We start from the raw sequence: 15536 nt of genomic DNA, 5'->3' as shown, positions 1-15536 counted from the left end.
GAGTAAAATCACATATTTTTAAGTAGTGTATTCCTATGGCTTATGTTTATAATTTTTCTTAATGTTTATTGAAGCGACTCTTACTTTATACCGTTGAGCTCTTCATGTGCTGTTTGTAACACCGCTTGCAAGAGTGTTACGAAAGAAATTTATTCTATGAAAGACGAGACCGCAGAACGTCAAAGTCGCCTTGGTACGTAATAATAATATTCTTGTAACGAACATATCAACGTATTTAAATTCCCAGCCAATTCAAGAATCTCGCCCACCCATTCCCTCCAAAAATGGCAGACGCCCTTCCTCAGCAACTTTCCCTCTTCCGCTCCCTGATCGAAACTAGAAGGTCGATTTCCGTTTCCAGAACTTTCGACATCTTGTTTCTTGATTTGGAACCGAAAGTTTGATTCCTTTTTTTCTTTTTCTGACGCAGATTCGACGACGTGACTCTACGAATTCTCGGATCTGTTTTGGTTTGTAAATCTTTAAAATCGCTGAAGGAAGTGCAATCGAGCTTGAGAGTGTTCCTGAGAGCCGAATCTGTTCCCGCCATTCGGGAAATCGTCGAGAAACCTGTCGATCAGAAGCTTCTGATTCTTGAGTTTTTGGTCCACGCGTTCGCTCTAATCGGCGATGTTGAGGCATTTAATCTCAATTTTCATCGTCTTCTTCGTTTTCGTGATTTGTAGAGATAACATCATATTTATCTGACACGAGAAAGAATGGTTCGCAATATAACAAGTAATCGCATTAGCTAAGTTTTTTTGTTTACCGAGTTGTCTGGCTGAATGTGATGCTTTCATTAGGTGATGTAGTAAGCTTTATTTAGATTTTGGCATGAAATCCTTTTTATTGCGTTTGGAATCTTGGTGTGGAATTTATTTTGTAGATTAGTTTTTTGAAGTGCTTAATCCTGTTGCTTCAAGTTAATTGTCATTGTTGATGCAGTTTATTTAGGCTGGGAAGCTTCTGTGCTAATGATCTACCCTTATTAATGTTATTTTTTCTTGGCACACTCAATGTCTTCAGAGCTGTTTGGCTTTGAGATACGAGGCTTTGCATATGCGTGAACTCGAGTCCGCAAGTTGCCAATGGCTAGAAGTTTCGTATTTGGAATGGCTAAATTTTGCTGAACTCTCACTGGACAATGGTTTCTGTTCAATTGCAGTGAAGGTAATTTCTATATTGTATGATTTTACTCTAATTCTGGTGCTAGTTGAATTGCAAGTCACAAATATTTTTTCCTGTTACGATGAACTGCATTGCTGGGATTACGATGCTTTTGGTAACCCTTTCTATTATTAAACAGCTCGATCATAGGATTTCAACAAATTTGGATTCTGTTTACTCTTAGAATTCTGTGAATGCTATTTGCTAATATTTTTCATAATAATTTGTTCGGATGGCTATTAATACTGTCGTCCACCAATTTATGGATATGGATATGTACATAAATTTAGGTCTCAATATCAATAAGACTATCCCTATTGAAGTTATATATGGTTCCACTAAGCCTTGTAGAACAATCAGAGTTGTACTAAAGAAAATGCCGTTTGGATAGTGAGTTGAGATGAAAGTTAAAAGTTGAATAAAATATGGTTAAAATATTATTTTTTTAATATTATTATTGTTTTGGAATTTGAAAAAGTTGAATTGTTTATTATATTTAGTGTGAGAATTTGGAAAAGTTGTAATGATGAAATGAGATGAGATGAGATGAAACACTTTTTGTATCCATGATATTGGAAAGAAACTTACTCTGGTTAACTTTTGTAGCATCTGCAATGAAGCTGTCGATCTTAGTATTGGAGGAAGATTAATCTGGTTAACTATTATGTTTCCATTTTTTATGAACTCTTTCCTTGCTTCTGGCACCGAAGACTGTCTAAACCATGATATCATCTAACCACTACAATTTGTATATATAATTGCATAATCTGCGTTGTATATTCAATATATCTCTGCCAATTCGAGCTGGCTCAGATATTCAAATTTTGGGACATTTTTTCTTTTGCATATTAACTGTTGGAGTTTGAAATCAGGAAATGTGGCGGTTGCTTACACTATTCTCAGGCTTCACTATAGAGTTTTTTCTCTTTTAGGCATGTGACAATGCACTATTATGCGTTAAAATGAATGATACTGCAAACCCCAAAACCAATGCAGTCTCTGGGAACTTTCAAGCTTTGGACAGAATAAAGAGACTTAAAGATTTTTCCATGACATCAGCAGCTTCACGCTCTGGTAAGTCTTCTTTATTTGTGTAAACGTTTTTAAAACTATCTCAGAGAGAGAGAGAGAGAGCATTTGTGATTAGAAAATACTATAGCCGGTCCAGCCATGTGGGTCAATTTGTTGTTTCCATCTTCTGCAACATAAGTTGACGATGCACAAACCAAATATTAGCTGTTAGCCTTGCTGCTGATAAACGGGATACCTTCTCAGAATCAGATAAAACTTGGTATCAAACACCTTATACCATCATATTGCATTTGTTATCCATTGCATTGATAGGGCAGTATTGTTGGCTGCTGACTAGATTTATGCTGAATACCGATGGTGCAATTTCTGCTAATCCATACAACGTTTGAACCATTAATAGCATAATTTTGGTTTCACGCCATCTAATGACTAGCCTGCGTAAGAATTTAGTTTTACTTTCTCTAAGCATATTTGATGCCTCATGCCTGGTTGGCAGAGAAGCTGCATTTTTGTATGTAAGGTATAACCAAGAAAAGAGGAAGAAGCTGAGCTACAATAAATGTTTTTGAGTAGCTGCATTTCTATTCTCATATCTTTCATTGGAAAGAAGGTTATCCTGAACATATGATTGATAAAGTGACTAGAATTATCTAGAAAAGTTCACATAGGGAAAAACGTGTGCAAATTATTGATCAATCATTTCGTTGCTAAGTTATGATTTTCACTTAGGCCTAAATTGGATAGAAAAATCCATCCAACTCATCCCATCCCATTTCAATATCTAAACAGTACAAACACAAACTTTTTTCAATTTTAAGGTTTCAATTTTTTCATCTAATCATTACCTAATCATTATAATTTTTTCAATATTCTAAACAAAACATAAAAAATAATTCAACATTTTCAAATTCCAAAATAAAAAATAATATTATAATAATATTTTATTTTTGTAATATTTTTATTTAACTTTTTCTCTCTTATTTTCTAAAATCCCATAAAACATATTAATTCAAATTATCTTACTATTATTATTTACAGATATCTCTTCTCATCTCACTATTCAAAGTAACCCTAAGTCATGTAGCTTATTCACAAGTTAAGGGCCAGATGCTGCAATTTGATCACTGTAAATTCTGTCTCAATGTCAGTTAAGGCGCAGGCTGCAGAATACTCAAATAAGAAGAGCGCTGAGAAGAGCATCATGCACCCTGCACCTTGTGAGGAGAAAAGATGTGCAGCAAGCACTATGTTCAGAAATGGAATTAAAGAGAGGAATTTACGAAAATTGCAAGACCTGCGACGAATTACCAGTGCATCGCACACCATTCAACTTTGAGGCCAATGTTGGTTGTCTGCTTCTTGGTGAGTAAATTTCTACTGGGTTTACATTCGCATGGGGATCTCGGTGGCACCTTCTGGATTGCAGATGGTCATATTCGCATCCTCGGCATAATATTCGTTGAGTTTACTTGCACATTTTCTTTGTGGGCCAGATTATGTAGAGAGACCGTGCACCCTTTTCTAAACTCTTGACTAACACTTTCAGCCTTCATGTCAAAAACCCAACTTCTATTCCAAAACAAAAAACAGTCTATGGATTAACAGAAAAGTCCACTAAAATCTTTTCGCTGTCTAATTGATTGAGATTGAGTAGGTCTGAACCAAATCCTTTTTAATCATGAAATTAGTATCTGGCGTTCAGAAGTCATTTGTTAACTTGAAAAAATTATTTATTTAAAAGGAAAAACTTGATAGAGATATTTAAATGTCCTTACACTAAATATTATATTTCGTATAATTTGATTTAAAAAATAAATTTTAAAATTTAAATATTATAAATTAAATTATGCAATATAGATGATGTGTACTCGCCAAGCCCGTTTACTCATGAGCCGAGTTATAATTGTCTGCTCATGCTCCGAAATATGAATATAGCCTATCCGTGTAACATGATATCGATGACAAGACATTAATATATATATATATGTATAAGAATCGTATGTATATATATTTTAGCCCTGTAGGAAGAAATTAACACGGTCCAATGTCCGCATGTTCATGTCATGTGCTTTTATGGTTTTACCTCTTGAATGTTTGATCGTATAATCCCAGTTTTTATGTTTGTATGGCACGAGCTGATAATGTAGACTTTGATTTTGAAGGCCAGCATTGGAAATAAAAAAACACTCTGCTCAAGCTTTTGAATTTCAGGTCAGCTGCCACTTGAGCTCGAACTACCTGGAACTTCAGAGGCTGCCATTGTTCAGAGACCATTGCTAGCTAGCTAGCTAGCTACCACGTTTGATTTCTCTATTCGCATCTCAAGAATCGAATCTTCCATATCACCGAAGTGCTTTCAATGTTTGCATTGGAGCTCTCGCATGTTTGATTTCTCTAAGACGGTGAGAGATGTCTGTTTTTTTTTTCCTCTCTCTACTTTATATATAAATAAAATAAAATAAAATAAAACACGCTAAAACAAAGATTATTCTGATGATCACTTCTAGAGCCCCAAGGTTTTTCTTCTTCCTAGAGCTTAGGTGTTTGAAACTTGAAAGCGGAAGTAAAAATACGCGTTTTCTAAGGTATTACAATATTTAAATAAATTCAGCAGAGTGGTCCCATTTTTCTCTTTCTTAATTAGATTGAGATGATCAAAGTCTTAAGTGAAAAAAACATAAACGTAGTTTATAAGACAAGTTCATACATATAGGAAAGACGCCATATATAAATATATATATATATATATATATATATATATATATATATATATTATGTTAGAACTACGGGAAGAGAGCTGTTTTTTATATTATGTTAGAACTACGGGAAGAGAGCTGTTTTTCTCGGAACAAAAGATTAGAAGCTTGGAGTCATGTGCTGAGCATTAAATGCTAGAGTTGGAAAAGGGTGTTGGGGTTTCCACAAGTCCAAATAATTTTAGTTTCCATCTAGCTCGCTCGAACTGGCATATATGCATGGGATTGTTTTAAATATATAATCATTAGTACTTCTTAGCTTCGTGTCAGATCATGTCATAATTGATTTCTTCGTGAGCTGTTATTAATAGATTAAAAGAGAGATGAGATAAGAACTTAGACTACTTGAGAAAATCCAATAATATTAATGGTGAAAAATAGTACTAGTACTCATGCAATTATATATACTCTCTGTATTAATATAACTTGCTAGCTCATGATACTAATTAATGCACAACGTACCATTTGATCCAAATTAAGTATATTATTAATTGGAATATGGTCATTTGTTTATTGTTGTTGTTGGTCATTATTCTGAATTAGTACTTGACTAAATGTAGATCATGCTATGCTGCATCTCATATAAATAATGAAAGGCCTACCACAAAGAGAATCTCAAATTATTTAAGTTGCTCTTAATTTTCATTTCTCATGCACGTGGGTGGCATGGGGTGCTGCTGCTCTTTATATTCATAACTGGGTTAATTTAGATGGTCATATATTCTTATGTGTTTGCTGGCAGATAGGTGTATGTGATAAGGTTGAGCTTGTTATTGTAAGAATAATATGAAATTGGTGGTGATGCCCGCACGTTACAGCCCACGCCTAGGAAACAATCGATCGGTACTACGACTTCAAAGTTGATGGTTTTATTTCTGAAATTTTCGGTTCTTGTCAACCTTTTACTGTTAGTTTATAGATTTTTTTAGAGAAAATTGACAGTATTTTCAATTTTATTAATTGCGCTAACTTTTAGTAGAAAAGTACCATATTATAGGCAAAATTTGGGTTACATAAACCTAAAAACATTTTCTATAATACAATTTTTATATCCAACATTTTTCTTAAATTTTTTATCCACCAACACCTTTTTAGAGTGAGTTTGACTCCAACAGGCTTTTGGCATTATTTGCATGTTTTTTTTATTACATATATTGAGCTCCATTTAAAGCCCACATGAAGAGAAGAAGGTCCCAAGAAATGGCTCGAGGAAAAAAAAAAAAAAAAACAAAACAAAAGATTTTTTTTATAAAATATACCCTGAAGGCTGAAGCGTTGAAGTTGATAGTGGTCTGCCTCCATTTTTATGCAATGCATTTGTAGTTGGTTTGGTTAAATTGAATAATTTAATTTGTGGAAGTTGGTGCATGAACGTTGATCAAAATCTCAACCTACATCGATCGTAGGCATCGGTGAGAGCCAATTCAAACATTTAGGGAGATGAGAAAGAGAAAAGATATATGTTTCCATGTGAATGTCCACCAACAAACATTCACGTTGAAACCCCTCTCTCGGGGTCTTGGTCCAAGTTAGGGTTTCTCATCCCTCTAATTAATTACTATATTAATTATTAGAGGAATGATATTTATAACCGTGAAATGTATAAATATCACGTAATTTTTTAAAAAAAATAAATAAATACAAGACATACATAAAAAAATTAAATTTTTAATAATAGATCCTATTTTTTTCGAAAAGATTGTACGACACTTATACATTCTATGATTGTATCTAGTATTATTATTCTTCTAAAAATTCAACTTACTAATTTCTTTCTTATAGAAATGAATTAATATAATTGCGCTCGACAATAATATTACATAATGAGAAATGTTTTAGCCTCGTAGAGATTCTACAAAAATAAATTTATAAAATGATATAGATTGATGTGATATGTTATATTGTAAAATTACTTTTATATAAAGTAGATCTAACGTATTATATGAAATCGTGTTATAAATTTAATTTTATAAGATCTATGTACGACTGTAGGACTTCACTTACGGAAGCATTACGTACCATTATGCGACAAGCAGAATATACCCAAGTAAAAATAGAGGAGTAAAAAGGAGAACTTGGAAAACTACCGGCGCACAAAACTGCATGCATTGCTAACCAATATCACTCGTCTAGGCGCGCGGTGGTCAATCCTCTCCAATTACTCAATAATAATCAATTCCACTTCCTTTAATGACCCTAATGCCCTTCTTGCTGTTATACCAAATCTCATATATTTCTTGGCTAAAACTGTAGTACATATTATATATATATATATATATATATATATATAGGTTTCTTCTACGCTCAGTAATATATCTGGGGCTATAAATTAAATAATTTTCTTAGTTGTTTTGGTAAGACTCTTATATCACTGCGATCTCTTCTTGTTTAAATACGATTGATTATACTTTATTCGTATTTTAAATACAGAGGCATCTGGATCTATTCTAATGTACTAGAGCTAGCTAGCACCTCCTTTACTCCTATAAATACATAGATTAAGCTCATTTCTCTTCAGCAACAAGCTGCTTGTCGGCCTGCAACATTTTTCCTCCATCCCCACTTCCTCTTTCTGAGAAAACATAAGCATCTTTCCTTTCTTGGCCGGTCGTTTCTGTCTACATATGGGGGGTTCTTCACCATGTGCTTCATGCAAGTTGTTGAGACGCCGCTGCGCCAAGGACTGCATCTTTGCTCCTTACTTCCCTTCTGATGACCCTCACAAGTTTGCCATTGTTCACAAGGTTTTTGGTGCTAGCAATGTCAGCAAAATGTTACAGGTCTCTGTCTCCCTCTTTCTCTGGTCTCTTTTTTGTTATGCATGATTTATTCACTTTTTAAGCATGTTTTAAATTTTTTTTTTTTTTTTTTAACCTTCATTTTGGTTTGGCAGGAGCTCCCAATTCATCAGAGGGGAGATGCAGTGAGCAGTTTAGTTTATGAAGCAAATGCAAGAGTAAGAGACCCTGTTTACGGGTGTGCGGGGGCTATATCTTACCTACAGAATGAAGTATCAAAGTTGGAAATGCAGCTTGCAGTGGCTCAAGCAGAGATACTTTGCATCCAGATGCAGCAACGGCCAAATTACTTACCAACAAACCATATAGACGTCCAAGCTGGCGAGAAGTCGCATCTTTTATCCGCCGACTTCAATAACAATATGTCCCAATACCTTGGCTTTCCTTCTTCTAGCAATGTAATTCAAGACCCTCTTAAGAGAGAGTCTCTTTGGACTTAACTCCTGATCCTCATCATCACCTTTTTATGAAATGCCAAACCCTTCCTTCCATTCATGTTTCTTTTGTCTTCTCTCTGATCTCTCCCCGGTCTATCTCTGCTTGTTTATTGCGCATGGATTTCTTTTCTTTTCTTTTTTTGTTTCTATATGTATATCATCATGTAAGACAAAGGGAGAAAGAACAAGGGAAGTGACTTAGTCCAATGTTGCAAAAGTGAAGTGTACCGAGGACTAGGAGCATAAGAAAACAAGGGAACCTGGATTTAGGGGTCAACCCGGCATATCATGATTAGATATATATGGAGTAAAGTAGGGTTGACATCTATAGCTAGCTTCTCTTCCTCGCTTTAGAAGTTACTTTTCTGAATTATATTGTTTTCAGATCGTTTTGTTTTTATATCTTTTGAATATTTAATATTTTATCAAGCATATTTATGTCGAATATTGGAGGGAGGGTAGAATATAATGGTGATCGTCAAAAATTCAAAATTTATACTTTGGATGTTATTGAAATTTGGGTGATAATATTACGAGAGGAGTTAGAGCATCAAGTACTCTTGGACAACCATTAAAATATAGTACATAAGTTTCAATTTTCAATGGGATTAAAAAAAAATTAAAAACGATAGAAGAAAGAGCAGGTAAATAAAAAGAAGAAGAAGAAGAAGAAGAAATGGATAGCCTCCGAATTAAGCATTCCCATTTGCAACTTCCCACCCAACATTTTTAACCCCAATGGATACCCAACCATTATTTTTGTAGTTCTGTTTTGTTTACCCAATAGATCGATGGATAGGCTGGGTATATCCATATGGGCCTCTCTTTACCTGCTTATTGCATGGGTTAGAAATATTATATCAAAGTACACAACGAAAATGATATTATCTCGTTACCAAATCATGCAGTTATTCCACATAATTCTATCTTCGTTGGTTGTTATTATTCATCTCAAATTTTTTGTATCGATGGTGAAGTGTGCTACGTGATAAAATTAAAGCAATACTCATATATTCCACAAACTAAAAGTCAGGACTAAAAAAAATCATTTGAGAGAGATTTTTTGTATATGCTACAAGTATCTCATTCAAAGGAGAGAGATCAGAATGATTTGGATTCAGAGATGAGTTGAGATAATTTATAAATAATAGAATAAAAGTTGAATTGTTTATTATATTTTATGTAAAAATTTGAGAAAGTTATTTTGAAATTTAAAAAAATTAAATTATTTATTATATTTTATGTAAAAATTTAAAAAAATTATAATAATATGATGAAATAGATTGACGTGAGTTTAACGAGGCAATAAATAGGCACAAGTGTAAACCCACAGCTATGGCCAGCCATCAAAACTGAAGTGACTATTAATCCATTTTTTAATCCTTAAAAAAGAAAAATGAGTGTCCACTGTAGATCCCCCTTTATTACGGCATTTATGTCGAGCCCATTGAGCGGTGTTTATCGACAGATTAACGCTTTTGACCACGTGAATTGCTTTACAACATACTGAAGGAGTCTTTTTGTCCCATCTCCCAAGTCGCAGGCAAGGAGAAGGGCGTTTGGGATCCACACTACCTTCACCAAGCTGGGCATCTTTCAACCAATTAGAAGAAAATAGGACATGAACAAACCAATAGCAAGAGGATAAGGTGCCACGTAGGACAATAAAGCAAACAATAAAAACAAAGCGAGAGAATGAATGAATTCTACTCTCATCTCTGTTATGTTCAAACTTGCATGCATACATAGCATACGAAGGGAAAGTAAAGATACAGATATAAGAAAGAGAGAGATAAGATGGGTTACCATTCGTTCTTAAGAAGCCCAAAGAAAGAAGAACAAGAAGTGCCAGACGCTGTTCTTACCAAATTCTCCGACACAAAGGATATTACTTATGCAGATGGAGAAGTACTCGAGATTATGGATGAATTGGAGGGCATTTGGGGCATGGAAGTTGATGAAAAACTACCGCAGGACACCAAGAAGTACTATGGCCAACTTAACTGGGATTTCATGGACTGGGAAGAATTTTCATACAGAGAAGGAGACGATGAACAAGAGCAGAAAGATCAGATTGAGAACCCAAACCGATGCTTTTTCGAAGAAGAAAGCTACTGTACTATAAAGAAGGAAAATGATGGGGTTTTGGAGGATGATGAGAAGATGTCATCTTTGAATTTGAACTTGAATTATGAAGAGGTATTGGATGCATGGTCTAACCGGGGGTCTCTTTGGGCCGATGATTGTTCTGTTCCCATGGTGAGCAATGGATATTATGACGTTAGTAACCATTTCTTAGCCTTTTAATTTCCTTCTTTCTATATTATATATATAATAGAATAATTGTAGTACTTCAGCATCTTTTTCTTTAATTATTAATTAGTTTTAAAATTTTGAATAATGATATTGAGTTTTGAATAATATTCAAGATGAGAGAGGTGCCTCTGATGGAAGAAGAGATGAGAACAAGAAGGGAAGCAAGAGTTCGAAGGTACAAAGAGAAGCGGCAAACTAGATTGTTCTCCAAGAAGATAAGATACCAAGTTCGAAAACTCAATGCAGATAAAAGACCTAGACTCAAGGTACGTTCTTCCCTTCCCTGCCTCTACATCTCTTAATTGCTTATTCTAATCTCACATTAATGCGATACTGTTCATTATTCTAGATTCACTTTCTTTTATTAAGAAAAACGTTTAAAATTAATAGACAATATCATATGAAAGCAATATATAAATACAAGAGTAATGTTAGATACAATATGGATTGTATAACCGTGGCGTATTTCTTTTAAAAAAGAGTAAAGTTTATCATTAAAAAATTAATTTTTTTATATGAATATCGTATTTATTAATATATATTTTAAAAAAAAAATGTGTGATACTTGCACACCCTATAATTATATATAAATATCATTTCTCTATCATTTATGCTATTGTGATTGCAGGGTCGGTTCGTGAAGAGGGTTTCATGACATGCTCGAAATATCTCTCAAAATATCTCTCCATGCATATTTAAATTTGGAATTTTTCTGGCATTATTCGTTTTCGTTTGAATCAATGAAATGAAAATATCTCTTTATTCAGTCGGACTTTCTGTGCACTTATTATGGAGCTTTATATCTTAAGACACGAGGCCCATTCCATCGGCCTTAAAATTGACAGCATAGATAGATTAGTGGCCTATCCCTGTACTCCTTCTATAGTTCTATGTTGGAACCCCATCGTAAGGCTTGCAAAGAATTATTCAGAAAATCAAACGGCCGACATTCAGAGGGAAATATTCCTTAGAAGCCCTTAAAATATATAATAAATTTATTTATAAGTCTCTTTATTAACATATATATACCAAACATTACGATGATATGAAAACCCGTTACATCATTTTTTTTAATATTAGATTAAATTGAAATAAGCTTGGATACAGTATAGTTGCCTTTGAGTACAATCAATTCTATATACTATAAGAAAAACAAACATTTGTGACGGATTATTTGCGACGATAACTACTATTTGCAACAAAAACAAACTCATTTTGATAGGAAATAATTATTTTAAATCAATTTTATATATTACAAGAAAAACAAGTATTTGTGACAGATTACTTGCGATGATAACGACTATTTGTGAAAAAAAAAAAATTCATTTTGACAAGAAATAATAATTTTCGTTAGAAATAACTAATATCAAATAAGCAGTTTTCTTATAGCGCACGTAGAAAAAGAACAAAAAAATAAAAAGGGAAAAGGGTTTTTCTGCCAAAACTAAATTTAATAAGGACCTCTTTGCTTTTGGAGTGATCTCGACGATCTAAAATATTTCTGTATGCATTTCCATAGTACTACATCAATGGCAGTGGTCCATGGAAAGGGTCACCAACCTTATACACAACCATTCATGGAATAATGAAGGGTAGGGTTTGAAAGCAACATGAAGAATATCCAAAGTGAAGAATGGCAATATATAATGCATGCATGTGCTCAATAATATATGGACACTTCCATTTTAATTAATGGGGGCACGCATTAATTTATTTATTTATTGGTTTGTCAATGTGATGGAACAATGAAATATTTCACATCTGATATATACTGATGTTTTCTTTTTCTTTTATTTTTTTAAGTCTTATGTTGTTCTTTCTTTCTTTCTTTCTTTAGTCATGACAAATCGCCATGCCCTAATTGATGGACTTCCATTTTTAATGGATGCTTCGTGCATGCCTGCCTACTTCCTTCGTCCACGAAGATCCCTTTGAATTAATTCCATCAACACTTCAAGCCTTAGCTTATTCTACGGTTGAATAATAAAAGTATTTGAGAATGTTCGTGAATAATAATAAAAAAGTAATAAAAAAGTAATAATAAAATATTAAATAATAATAAAAGTATATGAAAAATAATAATAAAGTAAAAAATAGTAATGAGAGTGTTTGAAAGTACTTGAGGTACTCTCGTGAGAATTATTAAATTATCAATGCAAGTTAAATTATCAAACTTTTGCAGAAATATATATATATATAGAGAGAGAAGGAAAGAGATCCAAACAGCCAAAAGATGTCTGTTCCATTAGGCCTCGTTTGAATAGTGAGATGAGATGATTTTAAATGAAAGTTGAAAGTTGAATAAAATATTATTAGAATATTATTTTTTAATATTATTATTGTTTTAGATTTGAAAAAGTTAAATTATCTATTATATTTTGTGTGTGAATTTAAAAAAATTGGAATGATAAAATCAGATGAAATGTTTATGTATCCAAATGGAACAAGCCTCTTAATTTTTTGGGAAAACAAATGAAATCCTTCATCATATAAATTAACTACATGCTATATGTAAAAGGTGAAAGGAAAAAGCTACTCTTATTGAGAATGGGTCTCGTTTGTTTTTTTCTTACTTAATAATTAAGGTAATATTTTTTTAATAATATTGTATTTTTTAAAAAATTTTAATTTTTTTTTTAAAATAAATATTGCACGTCTCGAAAAATTCCTTGGAAAGAATCTTTAAGTGAGAAAGGTAAAAAATGTTGAGTCTTGTGATTAGTGCACCTTACTTTTACGAGGTATGTTACTCTTTATCTCACACCATATATTTTATATATTTTAAAATTATTATTTGTTATTTATTATTTTATTTTATTTTTATTAAACTAATAGAATTATTCTACTTATCCATACACTATATATTTGTTATAAGAAAAATTAAAATAAAATTAAAATAAGTGAAATATATGTTATGTGAAGATGATAAATAAAATTAATATACTTTTATTAGAGAAAGAAAAATATGACATGACATCTCATTTTCTAAAAGCATTTTGTCTTTATAAAAAAAAAATCATAAAAACTGTAAACTTGAATCTCCACCGACTAAAAAAAAATTGAAGCAATTAAGATATATATGCACATGGAGATGTTAATATGTTATTGTAAATCAGGATTATTTCGAAATTATCTAATAATTAATTCGAACTAAAATAATTGGTAATTAAGTTAATTCATTTTATCCAGTTTCCTTAGATGAAGAGGAAGAAAAATTATATATATAAATCGGTATAAATAGCATGTTTAGTAATATTTACAGAACACGATTTGATTTTGAATAAAAATCTTAAAATTTAAATTTTAAAAAATAAATTTTATTATTTAAATGATATGATAGTATACTTAGTAATATAATAACCCAACGAGAAAACATGAGTTAGCCGTACTTCAAGAATTTGGCAGAAGGCAACAGATTCCTTTCTAACAGCTAGCTCCTAACTAATTCGCCATTTTTTTTTAGAGGTAATTCCAAACTTTAAGGTTTGGTTTAGATCATTAGTTTATTTTAATTTATTATTAAAATTTTTTAAAATTTAAACATAAAATATAATAAATAATTTAATTTTTTTAAATCTTATAATAATAAAAATATTAAAAAATAATATTTTAACAATATTTTATCATCTCAACTTAAAAAAAAAAATAATTTAAAAAATTTGTAGAAAAGTGACTTTAGAAAAAAAAAAAAAAAAAAAAGGGTTGCCGAAAAGTGTAAATGTGTATGGCACATATATCTCTCATATCATCAAACACCGATAGATCGATGGCATTATTGGGCAGATATTTTGCAAAGCACTTTTTCTTTTTCTCTCTTTTTTCCTTTTTTTTTTTTAAATTTCTGGTCGACCTTTTTATTTATTCTTTTGGGTCGCTGTTTAATTCCTTCCAATACTTTCTCATGTGGTCCTCTAAAGGAAACGGATGCTCGAAACCTCTTTCTTTCTTTTGTGAGGCTCAGAGGAAAACGACGACAAAAGGCCGTACAGAAAACACGTGATGCGGTGATGATTGTATGGGAAAGATTTGTTCGGCTGTATTTGAAAGTTGAATGAACTGATATGATAAAATATTATTATAATATTATTTTTTAATATTATTATTATTTTAAAATTTAAAAAAATTAAATTATTTATTATGTTTTATATTAAAATTTGATAAAATTATAATAATAAATTAAAATAAATTTAGGATCCCAACGTACTTACTTTAGACCGGTTGCTGCATGCATGCCTTCAACTCAACTAGATCTCTAGTATGTTCAATGCCGGATGTCATAGGGTACTTCTCCCTCTGACATGGTCTGAACTTTAGCTACTCATTATTCTTGTTAAAAGAAATGATAGTTGTAATTATGATTATTTATATAATTATTTTTAAAAAAATAAATAAATATAAAATTTATATAAAAAATATTAATTTTTTAATAATAAATTTTATTATTTTTTATAGTGACTGTATGATTCTTACACACTCTATAAATATATATAATATTACTTTTTTTATTATTTCTATTCAATTTTCTGTCTCTAGTATATCTGTCTCGTAATTTAGTAAAAAAATACAAGATACAAATTCAAAATAGTCAAATATTGTATAAATGTTTTGTAAAAATATGAGTTCTATTAAACAAAAAAATTATTTTTTACTTTCTCATAATGGAGTTTACCTTTTTATAAAGAGATTACGCGAAATTTATCTATTTAAGATTTATACAAATTATTTCTCATTTTAATAAGTTACTTTTTGTTTAATTACAAGTTTAAATTATAAAATTATTAAAATATATCAAGAGTAAGGCTTGGTTTGGTTACACAAATCAAATCATCTCATCTCATCTCATTTCATCCCATCTTATATAATTATTACAATTTTTTTAAATTTTCACACAAAATATAATAAATAATTCAATTTTTTCAAATTACAAAACAAAAATAATATTAAAAATAATATTCTAATAATATTTTATTTAACTTTCAACTTTTATCTCATCTCATATCATTTATGTAACCAAACGAAATCTAATATTA

The 15536-nt window shown here is 31.4% G+C and overlaps 3 protein-coding genes across 3 annotated transcripts; all 3 read left to right on the top strand.

Moving 5' to 3' along the window:
* Window positions 1–5854, top strand: LOC121240467 (protein DOUBLE-STRAND BREAK FORMATION). The gene is made up of 7 exons (XM_041137933.1): window positions 1–343; window positions 431–638; window positions 1027–1170; window positions 2100–2241; window positions 3348–3561; window positions 4411–4601; window positions 5698–5854. Exons 1-5 carry the CDS (start codon window positions 285–287, stop codon window positions 3533–3535), a joined length of 741 nt encoding a protein of 246 aa, XP_040993867.1. The 5' UTR covers window positions 1–284; the 3' UTR covers window positions 3536–3561; window positions 4411–4601; window positions 5698–5854.
* Window positions 5855–6672: 818 nt separating this feature from the next.
* On the top strand, window positions 6673–8382 carry LOC121240459 (LOB domain-containing protein 12-like). Its single transcript, XM_041137923.1, has 2 exons — window positions 6673–7735; window positions 7849–8382. The coding sequence occupies exons 1-2, from the start codon at window positions 7580–7582 to the stop codon at window positions 8191–8193; spliced, it is 501 nt and encodes a 166-aa protein (XP_040993857.1). The 5' UTR covers window positions 6673–7579; the 3' UTR covers window positions 8194–8382.
* A 1504-nt stretch (window positions 8383–9886) lies between these two features.
* Window positions 9887–11272, top strand: LOC121240446 (zinc finger protein CONSTANS-LIKE 7-like). The gene is made up of 3 exons (XM_041137904.1): window positions 9887–10470; window positions 10620–10772; window positions 11135–11272. Exons 1-3 carry the CDS (start codon window positions 9988–9990, stop codon window positions 11159–11161), a joined length of 663 nt encoding a protein of 220 aa, XP_040993838.1. The 5' UTR covers window positions 9887–9987; the 3' UTR covers window positions 11162–11272.
* The last annotated feature ends 4264 nt before the right edge of the window (window positions 11273–15536 follow it).

Source organism: Juglans microcarpa x Juglans regia, chromosome 7S, assembly GCF_004785595.1.
Source record: "Juglans microcarpa x Juglans regia isolate MS1-56 chromosome 7S, Jm3101_v1.0, whole genome shotgun sequence".
Classification (NCBI taxonomy): domain Eukaryota; kingdom Viridiplantae; phylum Streptophyta; class Magnoliopsida; order Fagales; family Juglandaceae; genus Juglans; species Juglans microcarpa x Juglans regia.
This window is presented reverse-complemented; position numbering and strand designations above follow the sequence as displayed.